This window comes from Chiloscyllium plagiosum, unplaced genomic scaffold (genome assembly GCF_037043375.1).
Source record: "Chiloscyllium plagiosum isolate Xiang-an unplaced genomic scaffold, Cpla_swu_hap1 HiC_scaffold_9, whole genome shotgun sequence".
In the NCBI taxonomy this organism is placed as follows: domain Eukaryota; kingdom Metazoa; phylum Chordata; class Chondrichthyes; order Orectolobiformes; family Hemiscylliidae; genus Chiloscyllium; species Chiloscyllium plagiosum.
In genome coordinates this window covers 67975361-67995660 of record NW_028270147.1, presented here as the reverse complement: position 1 = coordinate 67995660, position 20300 = coordinate 67975361, and the positions used below count along the sequence as shown (strand labels likewise).

The following is a 20300-nucleotide window of genomic DNA, read 5'->3' as shown; positions in this document are numbered from 1 at the left end:
GTCTTTTTTGAGACATCATTATATGACCTAGCCTCTGGTCTCAAGTATATCACCCTTCACAATTCAAGTACTTGTGCAAAGATCTTTATGGAGCTCACATTACTTGATCCATTTTGAGTACTCAGTCTCTCAATTCACAAATTTATCATGAATATCAGTACACCACAATCCCTATGCCAGTAAAAGTGCATTATACTCTCAATGCTTATATTTATTGTACTTAATAAAACACACATGTTCCTAAGTGGAGTTTACAGGATTGATAAGGAAAGGATGATTCTTCTTATAGTAGGGACTAGAACTAGGGAAAACAGTGTTAAAATTAAAGGATCACCCATTTAAGATGGAACAAAGATGTTTTTCCTCTGAGGGTTGAGAGTTGTTAGAACTCTTGCACAGATAGTACTGGAGGCAAGATCTTTCAATATTTTAAAACAGGGATAATTATATTCTTCACCAACAAGGAAGTCACATGTTATCAGGAGTAGGTCAGACTGAGGAATTGTGGCCACAATCTAATCAATCATGATCTTATTGAATGAGAAGCAGGGTCAAAGGTCTGAATGGCTAAATCCTCTTAGTTTGTATGTTAGTACCTTTGATCTCCATAATTCATACATACTACCATTGAATCATAATGCCTCAAAGATACATAAAAGTGACATCAGAAAACATCGTGGACCCAGAATAGTATAATGAGCTCCTTTCAATTTATTGTAATTGTTCTAATTTGGCCCACTTAAATTCTATGGGTCCGATCACTTTAAAGCCTTTCAGAAACATTTAATTACTGTCAACACAAATGATTAATATCATCCAGATTACCAGGGCCATGCTAAATGAATTTTTCATATCTCATCATAAGAAGACACCTTTTACTTTGATTCACATACACAATGCATCCCATTCTCCACAGAAACCTATTTTATTTCATTGGGTGCTGATGCCACTAACAGCTCAGGATGTCAAGTTACACTGGCAGTGAGAACTTGTATTGCCACAGAAAAATGACTTTTGGACAGCACTTGTGATTTTGTTCATTATCATAGCCCCAAATAGCAGTTTATAATCTATGCTCTAAATCCTTTTTAAAGTAGCATGAAATGTGCAGTATCTGTGTTTCTTTCCTTCAGGTGGTCCTCAGCACGCCAGAGGAAGTATTATAGGGAATATTAACAATGTGGAATTTGGTGTTGCTTTACTGAATGCTACAGTGTTTGCCAGTCCAGAAACTGGTACTCATATTATACAAGCACAAATCTCAAATGTGCCAAGAAGCATTGGTAAGTGTCTAGTGCCTGATTCGTCAACTCAGTCTATTTTTAATCCACGTGCAAGTGTGGGCTATTTAGTGGGTTTCATTTGAGAATCTGTGATGGAATCTAACACAGCTGACATTCACTTCAACAAAAATGAAATTTCATCAAAAACAGACAAAAAGACACTTTTGAAATAAAGGAAAATAGAAAATTAAGATTTTCATCAGTAGCCATGAGATTAGCTCACCTTGTTTACATTTTCTTATCCTACTTCATGCAAGTAATCACGTCAATATCCTCATGATCTCAGAGAAAAATTCAATTCTTTAGACACGGCAGCAAGAAACATAGCCTCTTTGTAATTCTCTGGTGAGTCATATTAACTGTATCTTTCATTGATTTGTAAACCAAAGGCTTGCAGTATGCCCCCCCAATATTGAATTATCTGGATTTTTTTTTTAGTGAGCTCACCTTTTGGTTGTCAAGTTATATACTGTATACATATTATAAAATTATTGATATGGTTGTTTATAACTTTCAAGCTTGTTCTCTTTGTGTTAAGCATTCCATTGTTTTTTTTAAGGTCCTGCCATGAGGAAGCTTATCTCAATCTTAAATCCTATTTATTGGACAACAGCAAAGGAAATTGGGGAAGCAGTTAATGGATATTCTCTTACAGAAGGCATATTCAAACGGGAAACGCAAGTTGAGTTTGCCACTGGTTAGTTGATAAATGTTATTTTAGATCTTTTTATAGTACATGACAATTGAAGAAGGAGGTTACTCATTTTGAACTTGCTAGTTCACAAACAGAGCTTTATTACAAATGGAAAATATTTTCTGTGAAATACTTGAAGAAACTATTTTACCACCGCCCTTCTCTGGTGTTTCCTCTCAAACATGCTGCATACTTGGTTAATGTATGATATTCGTCTGCCCCTTTGAGCATTGATATAATTAAATGTAAATGTATTGGCGTCACATTTTGAAATCCATTTGAACAAAATACCTATCTTTGCTTTTGTATTACACGAATTTATTAATAATTAATATTCACATTCATTTAAAATAATAATGAATTGACACCTTTAAGATGGTTACCTTACTAAGAGAGCTATTGTATTCTAAGCAGCTTGACTTACTTTGTTGTTAAAGTGAAAAATTCTTCTTGGATCAAGTGGCATTGAGTTTGTTGCATTTGCTCGCTATCAAGTATGCGTGTTATATGTGCTGTTTAAATTAAAAATGTAAACCTCATCAATCTTTCAATAATTTTCCCCTAGCTGTTTTCATTGGAAACTGCAAACAGTCAGAAATAGTAAATTAATACAACTAAAAATTTAACGTCCAATGCAATTTTTTGTGCAAAAGTTAACACATTAAATTCCTGCCTCTACCATCTTAAACAGACTAGTTAATCTATTTTGTTTGAAGAGGCCAATGGCTGAACTTAAAAATATTACAGCCAAAGATTGATATCGACATATTACTTTAAAAAATTAAATTCCAGGCATTTAATGTTGCATTTAAGATAAATTAAATTAACTTTAAGACTAATATTCATAATTATCTTACATTGTCCAATAAACATTTAACAATGAGCACTTAATTACTTTCACACAAAAGCTAGGTTCTGATTTGCAGTCCAAACTGTGCTTGTTCTGAGCATTCATTTCAAGAAGGCAGATCAGTTGAACCTTATAGCCTTGAAAGGGCATGTTTCTACATTTCTGTAACAGCAGTTTACTTAGACTGAAATTCCACTGGGTGTGTCTCAGTGAAGGTGGCAAAATCCCAAGAGAAATGCTGAAAACAGCATGGAACCGGGAGAACACCATGGCACCGGGAGAACACCATGGCAGAGTTTCAGGCCCATAGCATTTCATTATCCTTTATTTCTATCCTTTCAAAGTTGCGCATTCTCTGATCTGCCCAAGTGTTGTCTCTTGTGGGTCCAAATATATATATATAGTGGAGCATAAAGGATCACTTATAAAGTCAAGTTTTGTTCCCATTAATATGAATCTATCATACTTTGCTAATAGGGCAGATTAAATATTTATCCATCATTGTTGTAATGTTTCTGAGAAGCTATTGCAAAAGCTATGGACTCTCAGACTTCAGACAAGATGAATAATCTAATAAATGATAAGTGCAAATAGGACCTAGCTAGGTTTGGAGGGTCCTCCCAGTCTTAAGACCCTCAGGTTGGAAGTCATTGTCCTGGTAGATGTGAACCTCTTAAGGTAAGATCAATTGGTTATTAAGTTTTGATAATCACTAGAGTGGCTGTTAACTTAGATTTTAAAATGTAGCTGTTGTACTGAATTAATTATAATAACATTAAAAATGACAATAGACAATACTTTCTATGAAAATTTGAGCAAAATCTCCTTGCCAAATGTATCCAGAATATTTTACATATTTATGTCCTGTAATCTCTTAGCACTGAATTCAATGCCACACAGTGGAACATTGATAACAGCATGGGCTGCATGAGTGAGAATTCTTTTTGGTTTGGTCGCTGTGGTTTCTAGGAGAGATACTACGAATGACGCACATTGCTAGAGGCCTGGACTCAGATGGGGCACTATTACTGGACATTGTGGTGAATGGATATGTGCTGCAACTACCCTCATCTGTAAACCTTAATGTTAAGGTACTATAGGAAATGTACTCTGATTCACAATAACCAAGAAATAATGCATATTTAGGGTGAGCTGCATGCAAATTTACACCCAAATTTAAGATGCTCTTAAAGATATTGAGGTCTATCGTGCACGTATACTTTATGCTGCATGTCCCAATTTTATGAAGTCAAAAGTCTGAATGGAATCAAAACTTAATTTCACACTGTTCAGATAGTAAGTGCTAATTGAGATCCAAGAAATAGCATGCTATCTGTGATTAATGGATTCTGCATGTTCAGTTCCTATAAGATCTGAATGCATGCATATCACCTCTGCTGCTTTAAATACAGCTGTAATCTCTGGTGATCTATATATGTATTACATAGAAAAAAGTCAATTACATACTATTCCTCCCCTAACCTCATATTATCACTTCCTAATATTTAAATATTCTAACATTAACTTTGATTTTTTTTCTGGAATGGAACAACTCATAAGGTACTTTCTAGGTTTGTTGCTCTTAGATTAGTTTTAACATATTTACTCAAAGTTACTGGAAGTGTGAGCTGGTAATGGCATGGCAATTGGTGGACTCAGGTGAGCAACTGCACAAAATGTGAAGTTCCTTGACCAAATAAAAGATCGAGGAAAGAACCGAGGAAGTAGAAAATGAATTTAAAACTGGTAAATTCAGTGTCAAGTCAGGTGCACAAACAGCAATAGAGAGAAAGAAAGATTAAATTAGGAGAGGGGGCAAATAAAGAGATGGAAAGGAAAAAGAAGAATTTTTTTGGTTACAATTTAACTTTTTTTGATCTCCAAAATACTTCAAATATTGACATTATGTTCTTAATTTTTTTTTATTTTGTGCCAATAAGGTCGATTGTCCATCATGAACAATTGTCACTTTACTGCAAGGTACTAAGACTACTCGACTTAACTTTTGGACTTAGGTTTAATGAGCAATTAATGTGTAAATGCATCAACTTTATGTAAATAAAGAAAGTTAATGGTCAGTGATATTTTTACTCAATGGTGGAATGCACAAGTTAATCATCTGCAGCAACTCACAATTCACAGGATGTTCCTTCACATGTTCTTGCTGAATTTAAACACTAATGATGGCTTATAGCATTCATATTCTGTCATTTTTTTCAATAACATCTAAGCCACAATGTAGCATATCACTGATAGTAAGGTCAATTAATAACTTGGTCACCCATCACCACCCATTATGAAAATCATTGCTGTTTTTATGCAACAAAAATATGAAACATATTAATTGGATGTAATTTTATGATGTGTTCAGGACTACACTGAGGACTACATTCAGATTGGACCAGGTCAGATTTATGCCCATTCTACCCGAATGTTTACAGTAGATGATGCCAGTGTACCATACTCTTGGAATCATACCATTACTTATGGACATAATCGAGGACGAATGCCATTCTTAGTAGAGACACTCCATGCTACAGCCATTGCAGCAGAGTACAGCCCATTGGATGAAATGTTAGAGTACAAGATTCATGCAATCATCACAAAAGGTAAGGAAAAAAAATCTAATTCTTTCTCACTTTAAATTAAGTAAGAAATTTGTTGCCATTTTAAGAGCTGAGGCTTATACTCAATGCTATATATAAAACAATACTGATCAGTTAATAGTAATCAAAGTTTCTAAGTTCAGAGTAGCCTAGTGTCCCGGTGCTTCAGAAATCATTTATTATCTTAAGTTATAATGCACTTCTATCCAAACTCAAGACCAAGGCTCCTTCTGGAGTACCTTCGAGACCCACAACCTTTATCACCCAACAAGATACATGGGATCATCACCACCTGCCAATCCCCTGTTAAGTCATACACCATCCTTACTGTTGCTTGATAAAAATCCTGGAACTCCCTCCCTAACAGTATTTCCGGATGAGGTTGAAGAAGGTTGCTCTCAATATCTTCATCAAGCTGAATTTGGAATGGGTGATAAATGCTGGCTTTGTCAGTAATCCCCAAATCCTATATATAAAAGAAAATAGTCACATATATAATGTAGCCATTTGTGATTCTTGCACTAAAGCAAAATACTATAGATGGTAGAAACCTGAAATAAAACAGAAAATATTGGAAATAATCAGCAGCTCTGGCAGCATTTGTGGAGAGGAACTGTTAATGTTTAAGGTTTGTGAGTACATGATTTTTGATTCGCCTCCAAAGCTACAACTTTTGTACAAATCTGTTAACACCTGAAAGGGTTAACTAATATAATGAGATCAGCTTTGCTCACCCGGATATAAAGAACTGTTCCTGGGAGAAACTGGCCTGTTGTTGTCCTAAGTTGCAAGACCGATTCTAACACTATGTCCAATGAAACGTCTTCACTTCACAAAGCTGACAGACTGGATGATTATTTACAGCATTTTCTGGTTTTCTTTTACTTATATACTATTTATTCAGAATTATCATCATAAAACGTTCTCTTGCATCTCTGTGCCAAAATGTGTTAGGTTGGTTAAAGTGACATTTTTAGCAAGAAGAAAGTTTTTTGTTTTATACAGGTGACCGGAGTAACCAGTGTCCGAATGGTTTTGTTTTGGACTCAGTTGGACCCTATTGTTCAGGTGAGCAGAGTACAGTGATTCAAAACTAAGCTTTGTTCTGATATAATGATTGAGGAAACCCTGTCTAAAATCTTGTATAATTCCCTACAGATGAAGACGAATGTGCTATCCGGAACCCTTGCTCACATATATGCCACAATGCAATGGGAACGTATTATTGTTCGTGCCCCAAAGGTCTCACCATATCTGCTGATGGAAGAACCTGCCAAGGTGCTCCAGTTTTCTATGGAATAAAATTTAAATCAACATCCAGTAGTGGACAGAAGTTTATTTCAAAACAAACTTTTCTGAAAATTTCTGGGCAAAATTATTTGAATAAATTAAGATCTCACAGGAAATATGAAATCAAATGATTCTTAAATATACTTTTAATAATCCAAGTAGACTAATTTATTTTGGTTTTGTTTAAAGTTAATGTTTAATGATCTACAAGATTATAATCCCAAATTTCTGACCTACATTGACCATTATACTGTACCAATTAAATTACTCTTAATTTAAGGGTATAGGCTGGATCCTCATTTGTACTGGCAACATAAATTAATTGCAAAGAATCACCATATTTGCACAGAAAGGGCTTCTGCCACAATAAATTCTTAAACTGAACTTCCCTTCCTTTGTGAAAAAGAAGTCTGTTGGCTCCTCTTTTCACATTTGTCACACAAAAATGGAGGCAGAGGACAAGTCTTGGGTCATCAGAAGATTTTCTCTCAATTCCCAAAATCACGGGGCTTGCAAAAGCAAAGATAAAAGGAGGTGATAAACCCTAAAGTTGATAGTAAAAGCTCAGAGTCCAGCATTGAAGGGTGAGAAGAAATTGGTTACAGCTTCCTGTCTTTTCAGTTCAAGCCAAGCATTCACTACTAAAAAGTCAGGCTGAGACTTTCATTGGGAAGTTCTTTTTGATGCACTTACGACCCCTAAAAGATTCTACCTAGCATATCTTCCCCACTGTAGCACCATTTGAACTGTTCTCTGTACCCTGGCTTCCCGTAATGGCAATAGGAATTAAGCGAGGAATTATTTGTGCATCACAAATTACTTCTATTCCAGGGTAAATGAGTGTTTGGGTGGATATTGAATGGTGAATGGAAGGCAGTCTCTGCTCTGTTCTAATTCTGCCCTTGAAAGCAGAATCCCAGCCAATGAATTAGCAATTAAAAAAGAATATATTGGAAGCATCAGCAGGTTAGGAAATATCCGTGGAAAAGGAAAGGTCAAATTAACATTTCAGATCAATGAAATTTTGTCAGATCCCGTTTCTGAGTTGGGTTGGGAAAATGCCCGGGATGATGAGATCAAGTCTCAAATTTGCCTTTCTGTCTCAATTCTTGTAACAGCTATTGCCTGTGTCTGTCACAGAATAGCTCAGTGTGAAAATGGAGAATGGTTTTTATTAAAGACTTGGAATTAAGCTATATTTCTGACGTGGATTAGAGAGCACATTGCTCTATTTTAATTATTAACCCTAGCTTAGTTTCTACTGGTAATTTTTGGTGTGTGGGTACTCCATGCTGATTGGCAGGACAAAAAGTGGGAAATCATTCCATTCCCCAGCATCTTCTAGGTTTTATTCAGAGTAACTTCAGGGTTTGGTTTGAAATGTAAAGACCAATGTTAAAAGTTTCAGAGACATGGCTAAATAAAAATACTGATTTGAATAATGTAGTGTACATAGAAAAACTAGTTGTATATGATCTTTGAAATTCTAAGTGTTCTAAAGCCTGAGTGGCCTAAACAGGCAATCTGAACCCTTTGTACAAGATTATTAATGTCTGAAGTGCTGTTTTGACCATTGTTCCTTCAGATGTCGATGAGTGTGCTTTAGGTGGCCATACCTGTCATACTGGTCAAGACTGTGAAAACACTGTTGGCTCATATCAATGTGTGGTCAGGTGTGGCATTGGTTTTAGACGGACACTCGAGGGATTAAGTTGTCAAGGTAAAGTCACTATCCCTTGAAACAAATTACATATTGTCACCTTATGTTATTTGTTCACATTGCATGAAGATCAAAGAGGCAAGGCTGATGGTCAAAATAAACATTCTATACTATTAGTTCATTTAGTTCTCGATAAATCATTTAAGATAACTTCTCAATTAAAACAAAATGGAAGGAGCAGGTTCCAGCCCATGGCTTTCTGTCCCATCATGTCAGTCATTAATGAATACAGTGAATAGTTTAGAGCCTTGCACAGATTTTTGAGGGAAATCAATAGGCACACCTCTTAGACCATAAAACATTGGACCAGAAATTGAGCCATTCAGCCCATCGAGTCTGTTCTGCTATTCAATCATGGCTCATAAGTTTCTCAACCCCATTCTCCCACTTTCTCCCCATAATCCTTGATCCCCTTGATAATCAAGAACCTATCTGTCTCAGTCTTAAATATACTCAATGACCTGGCCTCCACAGCCTTCTGTGGCAGTGAATTCCATAGATTCACCACACTCTGGCTGACGAGGTTTCTCCTTATCTCTGATCTAAAAGGTCTTCCCTTTACTCTAACGCTGTGCCCTCAGGTCCTAGTCTCTCCTACCAATGGAAACATCTTCCCAACATCCGCTCTGTCCAGGCCAAACAGTATTCTGTAAGTTTCAATTAGATCCCCCCTCATCCTTCTGAACTCCATTGAGTACACCAAAAGTGCTCAAATGTTAACCTTTTCACTCCTGGGACCTTTCTCGTGAACCTCCTCTGAACCCACTCCAGGGCCAATATATCCTTCCTGAGATATGGGGCCAAACTGCACACAAAATTCAAAATGTGGTCTTACCAGAGCCTTATACAGCTTCAGAAGTACGCCCTGTTTTTATATTCAAGTCCTCTCAAAATAAATGCCAATATTGCATTTGCCTTTCTAACTACTGACTCAACTGACAAGTTTACCTTGAGTGTGTCCTGGACTAGAACTCCCAAGTCTCTTTGCACTTCAGACTTCTGAATGTTTTCCCCATTCAGAAAATAGTCCATGCGTCTATTCTTCTTATCAAAGTTCTGTTATCCCCATTCCTTATCTCCTTTTGCTCAGTCAATTTCCCAACTAGGTCAGCAATTTGTTTTCAATTCCTTGAGCTTCAACTGAGAACTATTTTGTTTTTCTATTTATAATATGTGTTGGCTACACCTAATTGTGAGTTCAGCTTTCTTAAAGGGCAAACTTTGCAAGCTTGATGATACAAATTACAGTTAGTATTTTGTTTTCCACCTGCAAGACATAAATGAATGCCAAGAAACTCATCCATGTCAACATCGCTGTCTGAATGCCATCGGGAGCTTCCGGTGTGTATGCAATCGAGGTTATCAGCTACGAGGTAGAAGGTGTCTGGGTAGGTACAATAGGTGGGATGAGGAGACCTCACATTAAACATAATGTAAACACTACTGCTTCACAATTAGGTGCGAAGTAATTTTTGACTGTGCATTTAATAATAATTTGACGTGAATAATGATTTTTACAATTTGCCAATAAGTTGAGAAAGAAATGAACATCAGTTTTATGTAAGTAGGTCAAATTTTCAAATTAGAAACATGTTGTGAATCACTGAATATGAATCCCATGTAATGGTTCAAATGAAGCTTTAGATTAGATTAGATTACTTACAGTGTGGAAACAGGCCCTTCGGCCCAACAAGTCCACACCACCCTGCCGAAGCGCAACCCACCCATACCCCTACATTTACCCCTTACCTAACACTACGGGCAATTTAGCATGGCCAATTCACCTGACCTGCACATCTTTGTGACTGCGGGAGGAAACCGGAGCACCCGGAGGAAACCCACGCAGACACGGGGAGAACGTGCAAACTCCACACAGTCAGTCGTCTGAGGCGGGAATTGAACCCGGGTCTCTGGCGCTGTGAGGCAGCAGTGCTAACCACTGTACCACCGTGCCGCCCACCACCGTGATAGAAGTTATTGAAGTTCATCAACTATGACACTACTGAATACTTCACATTTTGTTGTTTAGATATCAATGAGTGCAGACAGAGTGTATGCCAGCCTGATCAACAATGTAAAAACACAAAAGGGGGTTTCCGCTGTATTGATCTGTGTCCCAGTGGAATGACCAAAGCTGAAAATGGAAGCTGTGTTGGTAGGTTGAAAACAATACAGTTCATTCTCATTTCTATGTTAGTAGATTATTTATCGTGAGGTTATTGTTGTTAAGGACTATAGTAAAACACTTATATCAGCTTTATATCAGCTTCAGAACTTTAATACCCCAAATTAAGTCACAATATTCAGTTAATACAGAACTAGAATACAAAACAGAAAAATGATGTTTTCCTAGTGGGAATTTTTAAATCAAGAGATGCCCCATGGCTTACCTTATTTGGCAAGTCCACCAGATCAAATACCAATCAGGCCGCTGGTTGACTGCCAGCCAGCTTTCTTCTAGAATAATAAAGTTGGACCAGGGAAGTCTCAACCACATGGAGCTTCTGGGCAATCAAAGGCCAAAATCTCTAGAATTTGGCTGCAGCTTTTACAGAGATCGTACCCCGAAGATGCAGAATCAGAAGAGACAAAGTCAAGTGTTGCTTGGGGAAGGGTTTGTGTGGCTAGGGATTGTTATACTTAGTAAAGATCAGTTATAGAGGTAACAAAAGCAAGCATGAATCAGGGGTGGAGTCGAGTGATGTTATGGAGGTGACAATAGATGGTCTTGGAGTTGACACGAAATGGTTAGACACCAGTTGAAAGTCACACTCGAACAGTTATAGAGCTTATGACACAATTGATAGTATTTTAATTCTAATGGATTGGCATTCAAATGTTATCCAAATCAAATTCAGTTCAAAAATTGCAATTTTTGAATGGTCCAGTTACAGAACATGAAGAACTAAATGGACTGGGCCTCATAGCTTGTGACCTGTGATTGCTGTATAATAACTTTTGCGTATGTGAAAGAAGTTGTATTTTAGACAATAGACAATAGGTGCAGGAGTAGGCCATTCAGCCCTTCGAGCCTGCACCGCCATTCAATATGATCATGGCTGATCATTCTCATCAGTATCCTCTTCCTGCCTTATCTCCATAACCCTTGATTCCACTATCTTTGAGAGCTCTAAGCAACTCTTAAATGAATCCAGAGACTGGGCCTCCACTGCCCTCTGGGGCAGAGCATTCCACACAGCCACCACTCTCTGGGTGAAGAAGTTTCTCCTCATCTCTGTTTTCTCTAAGTTATCTTAGGAGATGATGCTGGGACTAGAAGGTTTGGGAAAATAGTTGTTGTTTCTTACTCATTGCTCAAATATTTATATTTTTTAAATGCTTTTAATGTGTTCACGTCAGATCAAGTCATAGATAATGCTGTCATAATCATTACATCATATGATTGCCTTTTGCAAGTTGCATTACAATGCAAAGTTTGTCATTTTTTTAAAAAAGGTATGTTTATCAAAGAGGGTATTAAAGGGTTATTTCAAATTTTTTGTATATTTTCTATAACTAAGCCTGAATTATTTCTCTGGTATGAAATTGAACATGTGACACACTTTTCATTCCCAATTCAAGTCAAATGATGTACCCTTCTCAATGAACCAAATTAATGAGATCTTAACTTGATATGTTTTACATTTGGATGGTTTTGATAAATGTTTCTCTGTAGATATCAATGAATGCAAAGATGGCACCCATCAGTGTCGTTACAACCAGATCTGTGAGAATACACAAGGGAGCTACCGCTGTGTTTGTCCACGAGGTTACAGATCTCAGGGAGTTGGAAGGCCTTGTATCGGTAAGTAATAGCTCCTATTTTGAGTCCTTTTCTAGATGAAGTTGATGTGACCATTAAAATTAAATTTGGATTAAGGAAAAGCTAGCTGAATACTAGAGGGGAGATGAATAGTGATTATACCAATATAAGCCTTGAAGTGGAGAAGGAGAGATCTTGAAATGCATGAACACTATCACGGAACACTTGGATCAAATGTCCTGTTTCTGTTTTGTCCATTAAACAACAGGCTTAAACTTCATGAAAATAAATTATATTTAATGATATGATACCTGCTTAGGGTCTTCAATAATAGTATTCCTATGGTTTTTAAAATTATAAATGAGCCTAAAACTTGTGTTTAAACAGACACCTAACATTTCTTTAAATACCTTACTAGATGGCAAGGATTCCTGAGCACTGTAATTGACAGGGCCCTCAGCTGAGTCTGGCCCATCTCCTGCACTGCAGCCCTCACCCTCTCTTCCCTCCCACAACAGGGATATGGTCCCCGTTTTCATCACCTATCATCCGACCAGCATTCACATCCAGACGATCATTAGCCGCCATTTCCACCACTTTCGGTAGGATGCCACTACCAGTTACACATTCCATTCCCTTCTCTTGTCAGCCTTCTGCAGGGACCATTCCCTCTGGGACACCCTAGTCTACTCCTCCTCCCCTCCCAACACCGTCCCCACAGCCCCTTCCCCTGCAACTGCAGAAGGTGTAGCACCTGTCCATTTCCTTCCTCCCTCCTCACCATCCAAGGCCCCAAACACACATTCCACATGCAGCATGCTTTACCTAAACTTCACTCAGTCTAGTGTTCTGCATTTGCTGCTTACAATGTGGTCTCCTCTACATTTAGAAACCGAAGAATAGACTGAGTGACCGCTTCACACAACACCTACCTTCTGTCCATAAAAATGACCCTGATCTTCCAGTTGCCTGATACTTCAACACACCACTATGTTGTTCCTGACCAACATCTCTGACTCAGGCTTGCTGCACAGTGCTCCAGCAAAGCTCAGCACAGCTGCTTGGGAACTATGCAGCCTTTTGGACTCAATAAGGAGTTCAACATTTTTAGGGCTTGAGCATCTTCCTCCATGTCCTTATCCCAATCGCCACACATCAGGCCTTGTCATTACATGGGCTGCTACCACAAACAGCCCATTGATAGTTACTCATAGTCCCCATTAGCAACCATTTTCCCAGGCTGACCTTACCCAGTCCTTTGTCTGACCAACTGTTTTTCTCTCTCTTTGGGCTCTAGTTCCACCTATCATTTACTCTTATTCTCTTCCTCCCACCCCATCTTCTGCATAAATGCAAGTCTTTCCCTAGCTACCATCAGTTCTGAAGAAGGGTCACTGGACCCAAAATATTAATTGTGCTTTCTCTCCACAGGTGCTACCAGACCTGCTGAGTTTTTCCAGCAATTTCTGTTTTTGTTTGATTTCCAGCATCTGCAGTTCTTTCAGTTTTTTTGGTTAGTTTATTTCTGTTTACATACTGTGCAAAACACACAAAAACGTTTAAAAATATGCTATTGCTTTTACAAAAGAAATGCTATGACATACTCTTTAACTGTTATTAAAAAATCTAAATTTCTAAAAGTATTATTGATTAGTCAATTAATTTATAAAGATTTTTTCCATGCAGATTTTTTAAAGTGGTAGCTGGAAGTCAAGCAATTATTAAAAGGTAATACCTGTTTCTGTTAGAGGATAGACAGTCCTCAAGACAAAGTATAATCCAAGATAGACACTAACTTAGTTTAATTTAATTACATGTTTGTGTTGCTTACTGAAAATTAATAATTTGTGTAGGAATCAAGTGAAGAGCTGAAGAGTTGTAAGCCTATTATAGCATAGGTTGTAAGTAGAGATGACTTTAATCTGCATAAAGACTTGGCAAATCTAATAAGCACTCGTGCTGTGGAGAATAAGATTCTGGAGAGTGTTAGAGTTGATTTTCCAGAACAATATGTTCAGGAACCAACTAAACAGCAGGCTATTTTAGAACGGTAATCATGTAACAAAAGTAACTAATCAATAACCTTATTATAAGAGACCCTTTGGATATGAATGACCATAAAATAAAGTGAGCTCATTTGAAAGTTTGAAAGTGAGCCAGTTCAATCTGAAGCCAGGGTTGTTAAATCTGAACAAAGAAAATTATGAAGATTTGACAGGCAAATTGGCTGAGATGGATTGGGAAAATATGTTTGACAGTATGATTGTAATAAGGCAACAGATGGTTTTCATTGAATTACTAGATAGTTTAAAAGAAATATACAACACTTCAGGCATACAAAAAAATGGTCAGTCAACCATGACAAACAAAGGAAATTGAGGATTGGATAAGATTGTATTACTGCTGTACTTCAGGAGGATATTCCTGGGAAGACATCCAGGAAAGTTATTTGGATGGAACTGAGAAATAAGAAAGGGATGATCACCTTATTGGGATTGTATTATAGACCCCCTAATAGTCAGTGGGAAATTGAGAAACAAATTTGTAAGATTTCAGTTATCTGTAAGAATAATAGGGTAGTTCTGAGAGGGGATTTTAACTTTTCAAACATAGACTGGGACTGCCGTAGTGTAAAGGGTTTACATGGAGCGGAATTTGTTAACCATGTACAAGAAAATTCTCTGATTCAGAATTTCTGATGTACCTACTAAAGAAGGTGGAAAACCTGACCTACTCTTAGGAAATATGGCAGGGCAAGTGATGGAGCTGTCAGTGAGGATGCACATTGGGACCAGCGACTATAATTCTATTAGTTTTAAAATAGTGACGGGTCTAAAAGTTGAAGTTCTAAATTGGAGGAAGGCTAATTTTGACGGTATTAGGCAAGAACTTTCAAACACTGGGGGCAGATGTTCACAGGTAAAGAGATGGCGGGAAAATGAGAAGCCTTCAGAAATGTGATAACAAAAGTCCAGAAACCATATACTCTGTTAGGGTGAAAGGAAAGACTGGTAGGTGTAGGGAATACTGGATGCCCAAAGAATTTGAGGTTTTGGTTAAGAAGGAGGAAGAATGTGTCAGGTATAGACAGGAGAGATCTAGAGAATCCTGAGAAGAGTATACAGGTAGTAGGAGTATATTTAAGAGGGAAATCAGGAGAGCAAAAAGGGGACATGATATAGCTTTGGCAAATAAGGTTTAGGAGAATCCAAAGGGATTTTATAAATACATTAAGGACAAAAGGGTATCTAGGGAGAAAATAAGGCCCCTCAAAGATCAGCAAGGAAGCCTATGTATGGAGGTGCAGGAGATGGGGGAGATACTAAATGAGTATTTTGCATCAATGTTTACGGTGGAGAAGGACATGGAAGATATAGAATATAGGAAAATAGATGGTGACATCTTGAAAAATGTCCATATTACAGAGGAGGTGGTGCTGCATGTTTTGAAACGCATAAAATTGGATAAATCCCCAGGACCTAGAACTCTGTGGGAAGCTAGGGAAGTGATTGCTGGGCCCCTTCCTCAGATATTTTTATCATCGACAATCATAGGTGATGTTACAGAAGACTCAAAGTTGGCTGACATAGTGCCACTATTTAAGAAAGGTGATAAAGAAAAGCCAGGGAACTATAGACATGTGAGCCTAACATCGGTGGTGGGCAAGTTGTTGCAGGGAATCCTGAGGGTCAGGATTAATGAAGGCAAAGCGGTGAATGTGATCTGTATGGATTTCAGTAAGGCATTCAACAAGGTTCCCCATGGAACACTGGTTAGCAAGTTTAGATCTCATGAAATACAGGGATACTCACTCAAAGGTAGAAGACAAAGGGTGGTAGTGGAGGGTTGTTCTTTTCAGACCAGAGGCCTGTGATCAGTAGAGTACATAAGGATCAGTGCTGGCTCCACTACTTTTCATCATTTTTAAAATTTTGTTTGGATGAGAACACAGGAGTTTGGTTGGTAAGTTTGCAGATAACACCTAAAATTGGAGGTGTAGGGGTCAGCAAAGAAGGTTACCTTTGAGTACTACTCTGAGATCTTGATCAGATGGGCCACTGAGCTGAGGAATAACAGATGAAGTTTAATTTAGATAAATGCGAGGTGCTGCAATTTGAAAAAGCAAATCAGAGCAGGACTTATACACTTAATGATAAGTTCCCAGGGAGTGTTGCTGAAAAAAAAGAGACCTTAGAGTGCAAGTTTGTAGTTCCTTAAAAGTAGAGTTACAGGTAGATAGGATAGAGAATAAGGTGTTTGGTATGCTTTCCTTTATGGGTCAAAACATTGAGTATAGTAGTTGGGAGGTCATGTTGCGGCTGTACAGGACATTGGTTAAGCCACTGTTGGTGTATTGCGTGCAATTCTGGTCTCCTTCCTATCGGAAGGATGTTGTGAAACTTGAAAGGGTTCAGAAAAGATTTACAAGGATGTTGCCAGGGTTGGAGGACTTGAGCAATAGGGGGAGGCTGAATAGACTGGACCTGTTTTCTCTGGACCGTCAGAGGCTGAGGGGTGACCTTATAGAGGTTTATAAAATCATGAGGGACATGTAGGATAAATAGACAAAGTCTTTTTCTGGGTTGGGGAAGTCCATAGAAGGCATAGGTTTAGGGTGAGAGGGGCAAGCTACAAAAGGGGCCTAAGGACAACTTTTTCACACAGAGGGTGGTGTGTGTATGGAATAAGCTGCCAGAGGAAATGGTGGAGGCTGATACAATTACAGCACTTAAAAGGCATCTGGATGGGGAAATGACTAGGAAGGGTTTAGAGGGATATGGGCCAGGTGCTGGCAAATGGGACTAGATTAGGTTAGGATATCTGGTGTGCATGGACCAAAGGATCTGTTTCTGTGCTGTACATCTCTAAGATTCCATGAAAGTAAAGGCCTGTAAATTTGTCAGAAATAATTATGAACCTGAGGATTGGGAGTGTTTTAGGATACAGAAAAAGAGGACCTAATAACTGATAAAGGAAGAATAGAATATGAATGTAAATATAAAGCATAAAAATGAACTGCAAAAGCATGAAACATTTAGCAAAGACTAATGTGGGTCCATTACAGACAGAGTCCGGAGTATATATAATGGGAAACAGAGAAATTACAGAAACACTAAATGTGAGAAACTTTCCTGAACTAAAAGATCCAATGGATTAAGGGAGTGCGAAATTGTAATAAATTAGCATTAGTAAGGAGGAAGCATTGGAGAAGTCAATGAGACTGAATGTTCACAATTCGTCCGAACTTGAAATTCTACACCCCAGAGAAAGAAATATCTTTGGACATAGTGGATGCATTGGTGATCATCTCCCAAAACTTAAAGACTTTGAAATGGTTCTTGCAGATTGGAATATAGCAAATGTCACCCCATTATATTGTGAGCAATATATCTCTCAATATATTTCCAATTCACAGTTGACACAATGTTTAGTGGGGATGTGTATTCTGAGGAAGATGCAAAGCAGGTTCAAGAGGATTTGGACAGACTTAGTGAGTGGGCAAGAACATGGCAGATGGAATATAATCTGAAAAAACATAATGTTATTCACTTTGACAGGAAGAAAGATGTGCAGACTATTTCTTAAATGGTAAGATGATTATAAATTATAGTTGTACAAATGGACCTGGTTGCCCTTCAAGGATAATGGTATGTTAGCCTTTACTGTAAGAAGATTTGAGTACAACAGTAGTGAAGTCTTGCTTTAATCACATCGAACCTTGGTTAAACCACAGCTAAGCTACCACATGTAGGTTGGTCCCCTTTCCTTAAGATAGATATTGTTGCATCAAAGGGAGTATAATGTAGCTTCATCAGACTTGTTCCCAGAAAGGTGGGATTGACCCATCAGAGAGGCTGGGCAAGTTTTGTTCTCTAGAACTTTGAGAAGCAAGAGGTGATACATTGAAACCTGCAAAATACTTGGAGATTGACAGTCCCAGAGGACTGGAAAATGGCTCATGTAACACCCTGTTTAAGAAGTGGAGGAAGAGGTAGAAGATGGGAAATTATATGCCAGTTTGCCTGACTTCAATCTATGGTAAGATTTTAGAGTCCATTCTTAAGAATGAAATTGCAGAGTACTTGGAAGTGCACAGTAAAATAGGGCTGAGTCAGTAGGCTTTGTCAAGGGCAAGTCATGTCTGACAAATCTGTAGGATTCTTTGAGGAGTAACGAGCACGTAAGACAAAGTATTGCAAATGGATGTGATCTATTTGGATTTCCAGAGGGCCTTTGACATTGTGCCTCTCAAGAGGCTGCTAAATAAGCTAAGACCCCACTGTGTTCAGGTCAAGGTACTGGTTTGGATAGAGAAATGGCTGACTGGCAAAAAGCAGAGAGTGGGGATAAAATGACTTTTTCAGGATGGCAACCTGTGACTTGTGGAGATCCGCAGGGATCCATGTTGGGACAACTGTTCAGATTATATATTATTGATCTGGATAAAGGAACTGAGGGCATTGTTGCAGATGACATAGATAGGTGGAGGTTTAAGTAGTGTTAAGGAAGTGGGGAAGTGTAAGGACTTGAATAGTGGCTAGTGTTGTAGCTGTACTGGATCAGCTTAGATTAGATTAGATTATTTACAGCATGGAAACAGGTTCTTTGGCCCAACAAGTCCACACCAACCCACCAAAGCGCAACTCACCCAGACCAATTCCCCTACATTTACCCCTTCACCTAACACTACGGACAATTCGGCATGGCCAGTTCACCTAACCTGCACATTTTTGGATTGTGGGAGGAAACTGGAGCATCCAGAGGAAACCCACACAGACACTGAAAGAATGTGCAATCTCCACACAGAGAGTCGCCTGAGGCAGGAATTGAACCCGGGTCTCTGGTGCTGTGAGGCAACAGTGCTAACCACTGTGCCACCGTGCTGTTCACAAAGTTCTGGAACATCTGTCTTCAGTACTATTGCTGGAATGTTGTCAGGGCCCATAATCTTTGCAGTATCCAGTGCCTTCAGCGATGTCTTGATATCAAGTGGAGTGAATCAAATTAGCCAAAAGTGGCTATGGTGCTAGGTCCTTTGAATGAGGCCAAGATGGATGATCCAGTCAGCACCTATTCCTGAAGACTGTTGCAAATGCTTCAGCCCTAACTTTTATACAGATGTACTGAGTTTCCCATTATTGAATTTGACGATATTTGTGGGGCCATCTCCTCCGGGGAGTTCCTTTAATTTAAGATTGGATTCACTGCAAATGTGCTTCATAAACAAGCAACACGTGTTGAGCAGCTCCTTTCTTTCAGAAGACTTCCTAAACTGAAGGTACAAGCCATCTCCAAACTGACAAACATCAAACAGAACAGCCACAGAAACAATAGTAATAGACACAATAATCTTTTCCATGGATTGAATTTAAGTTCAGCATTTACCTGAAACCATCTGTTTAAAAAAAAATGCCCTTTTGTCCTTTCATGGACCATGTAACAAAAATCTCCACAATCCTTCAAATTCAAGTACAGAAGAATGATTCATTACAGAACCATCAGAACACTGAAATCAGAGACGATTTGTTGTTTTGCAGTAGTTCTGTAATTCACTGTTGGAAAGGAATATCTTTCTATACAGCCTCCATAACATGCCATCCACAGCATGCAGATATAACTCACTTTCAATTCTGCTCTAAGCATCATTATACAATGTTTTGGGCTGATGTTAGGACACAATGCACATGTAGATGATCCATGGAGGTTGCAAAAAAGCTTTTGGTAGATTTTAGAATTAAACTGGAGACAATCTGTGAGACTGTTTTGATGCCGAGTTGCTGGGAACTAAATCTTAATGACAATCATAATACAACTGAATTTTTAATTCAAAGTGAGGGCCTTCTATCTGGGGTTAACCACACAAGTTAAATTAGCATCAAACATCATGACAAAGTACACAATTAATGAAGAAAGTTGGTAGATCAAATAATTGGACAGAAAAAAAACACAGCAAAAAATGACTAAAATATTAATAAGAGGGAAAAAATAAACGATGAGAGAAAGCTAGTTAGTAACATAAAAACAGTACAAGTTTCTGTAGGTTTTTTTTGGAAGTTAAAGTGAGCAAGGTCTTACAGAAAATGAGTCTGGGGA

At 38.1% G+C, this 20300-nt stretch overlaps 1 protein-coding gene across 3 annotated transcripts in view; it reads left to right on the top strand.

Annotated features, from left to right (window-relative positions):
• hmcn1 (hemicentin 1) overlaps window positions 1-20300 on the top strand; it is a 607098-nt gene that overhangs the window by 565824 nt on the left and 20974 nt on the right. For 2 of the 3 annotated variants that reach the window (XM_087990747.1, XM_043699541.2), the window contains exons 94-103: window positions 1134-1283; window positions 1843-1980; window positions 3797-3918; window positions 5199-5436; window positions 6439-6501; window positions 6592-6711; window positions 8309-8443; window positions 9718-9831; window positions 10473-10598; window positions 12120-12248. In XM_087990747.1, coding sequence (XP_087846873.1) covers window positions 1134-1283; window positions 1843-1980; window positions 3797-3918; window positions 5199-5436; window positions 6439-6501; window positions 6592-6711; window positions 8309-8443; window positions 9718-9831; window positions 10473-10598; window positions 12120-12248 — 1335 coding nt within the window. Of the gene's footprint in view, window positions 1-1133; window positions 1284-1842; window positions 1981-3705; window positions 3919-5198; window positions 5437-6438; window positions 6502-6591; window positions 6712-8308; window positions 8444-9717; window positions 9832-10472; window positions 10599-12119; window positions 12249-20300 lie in introns of those variants that run through there. The other variant, XM_087990748.1, reaches the window with a different exon arrangement.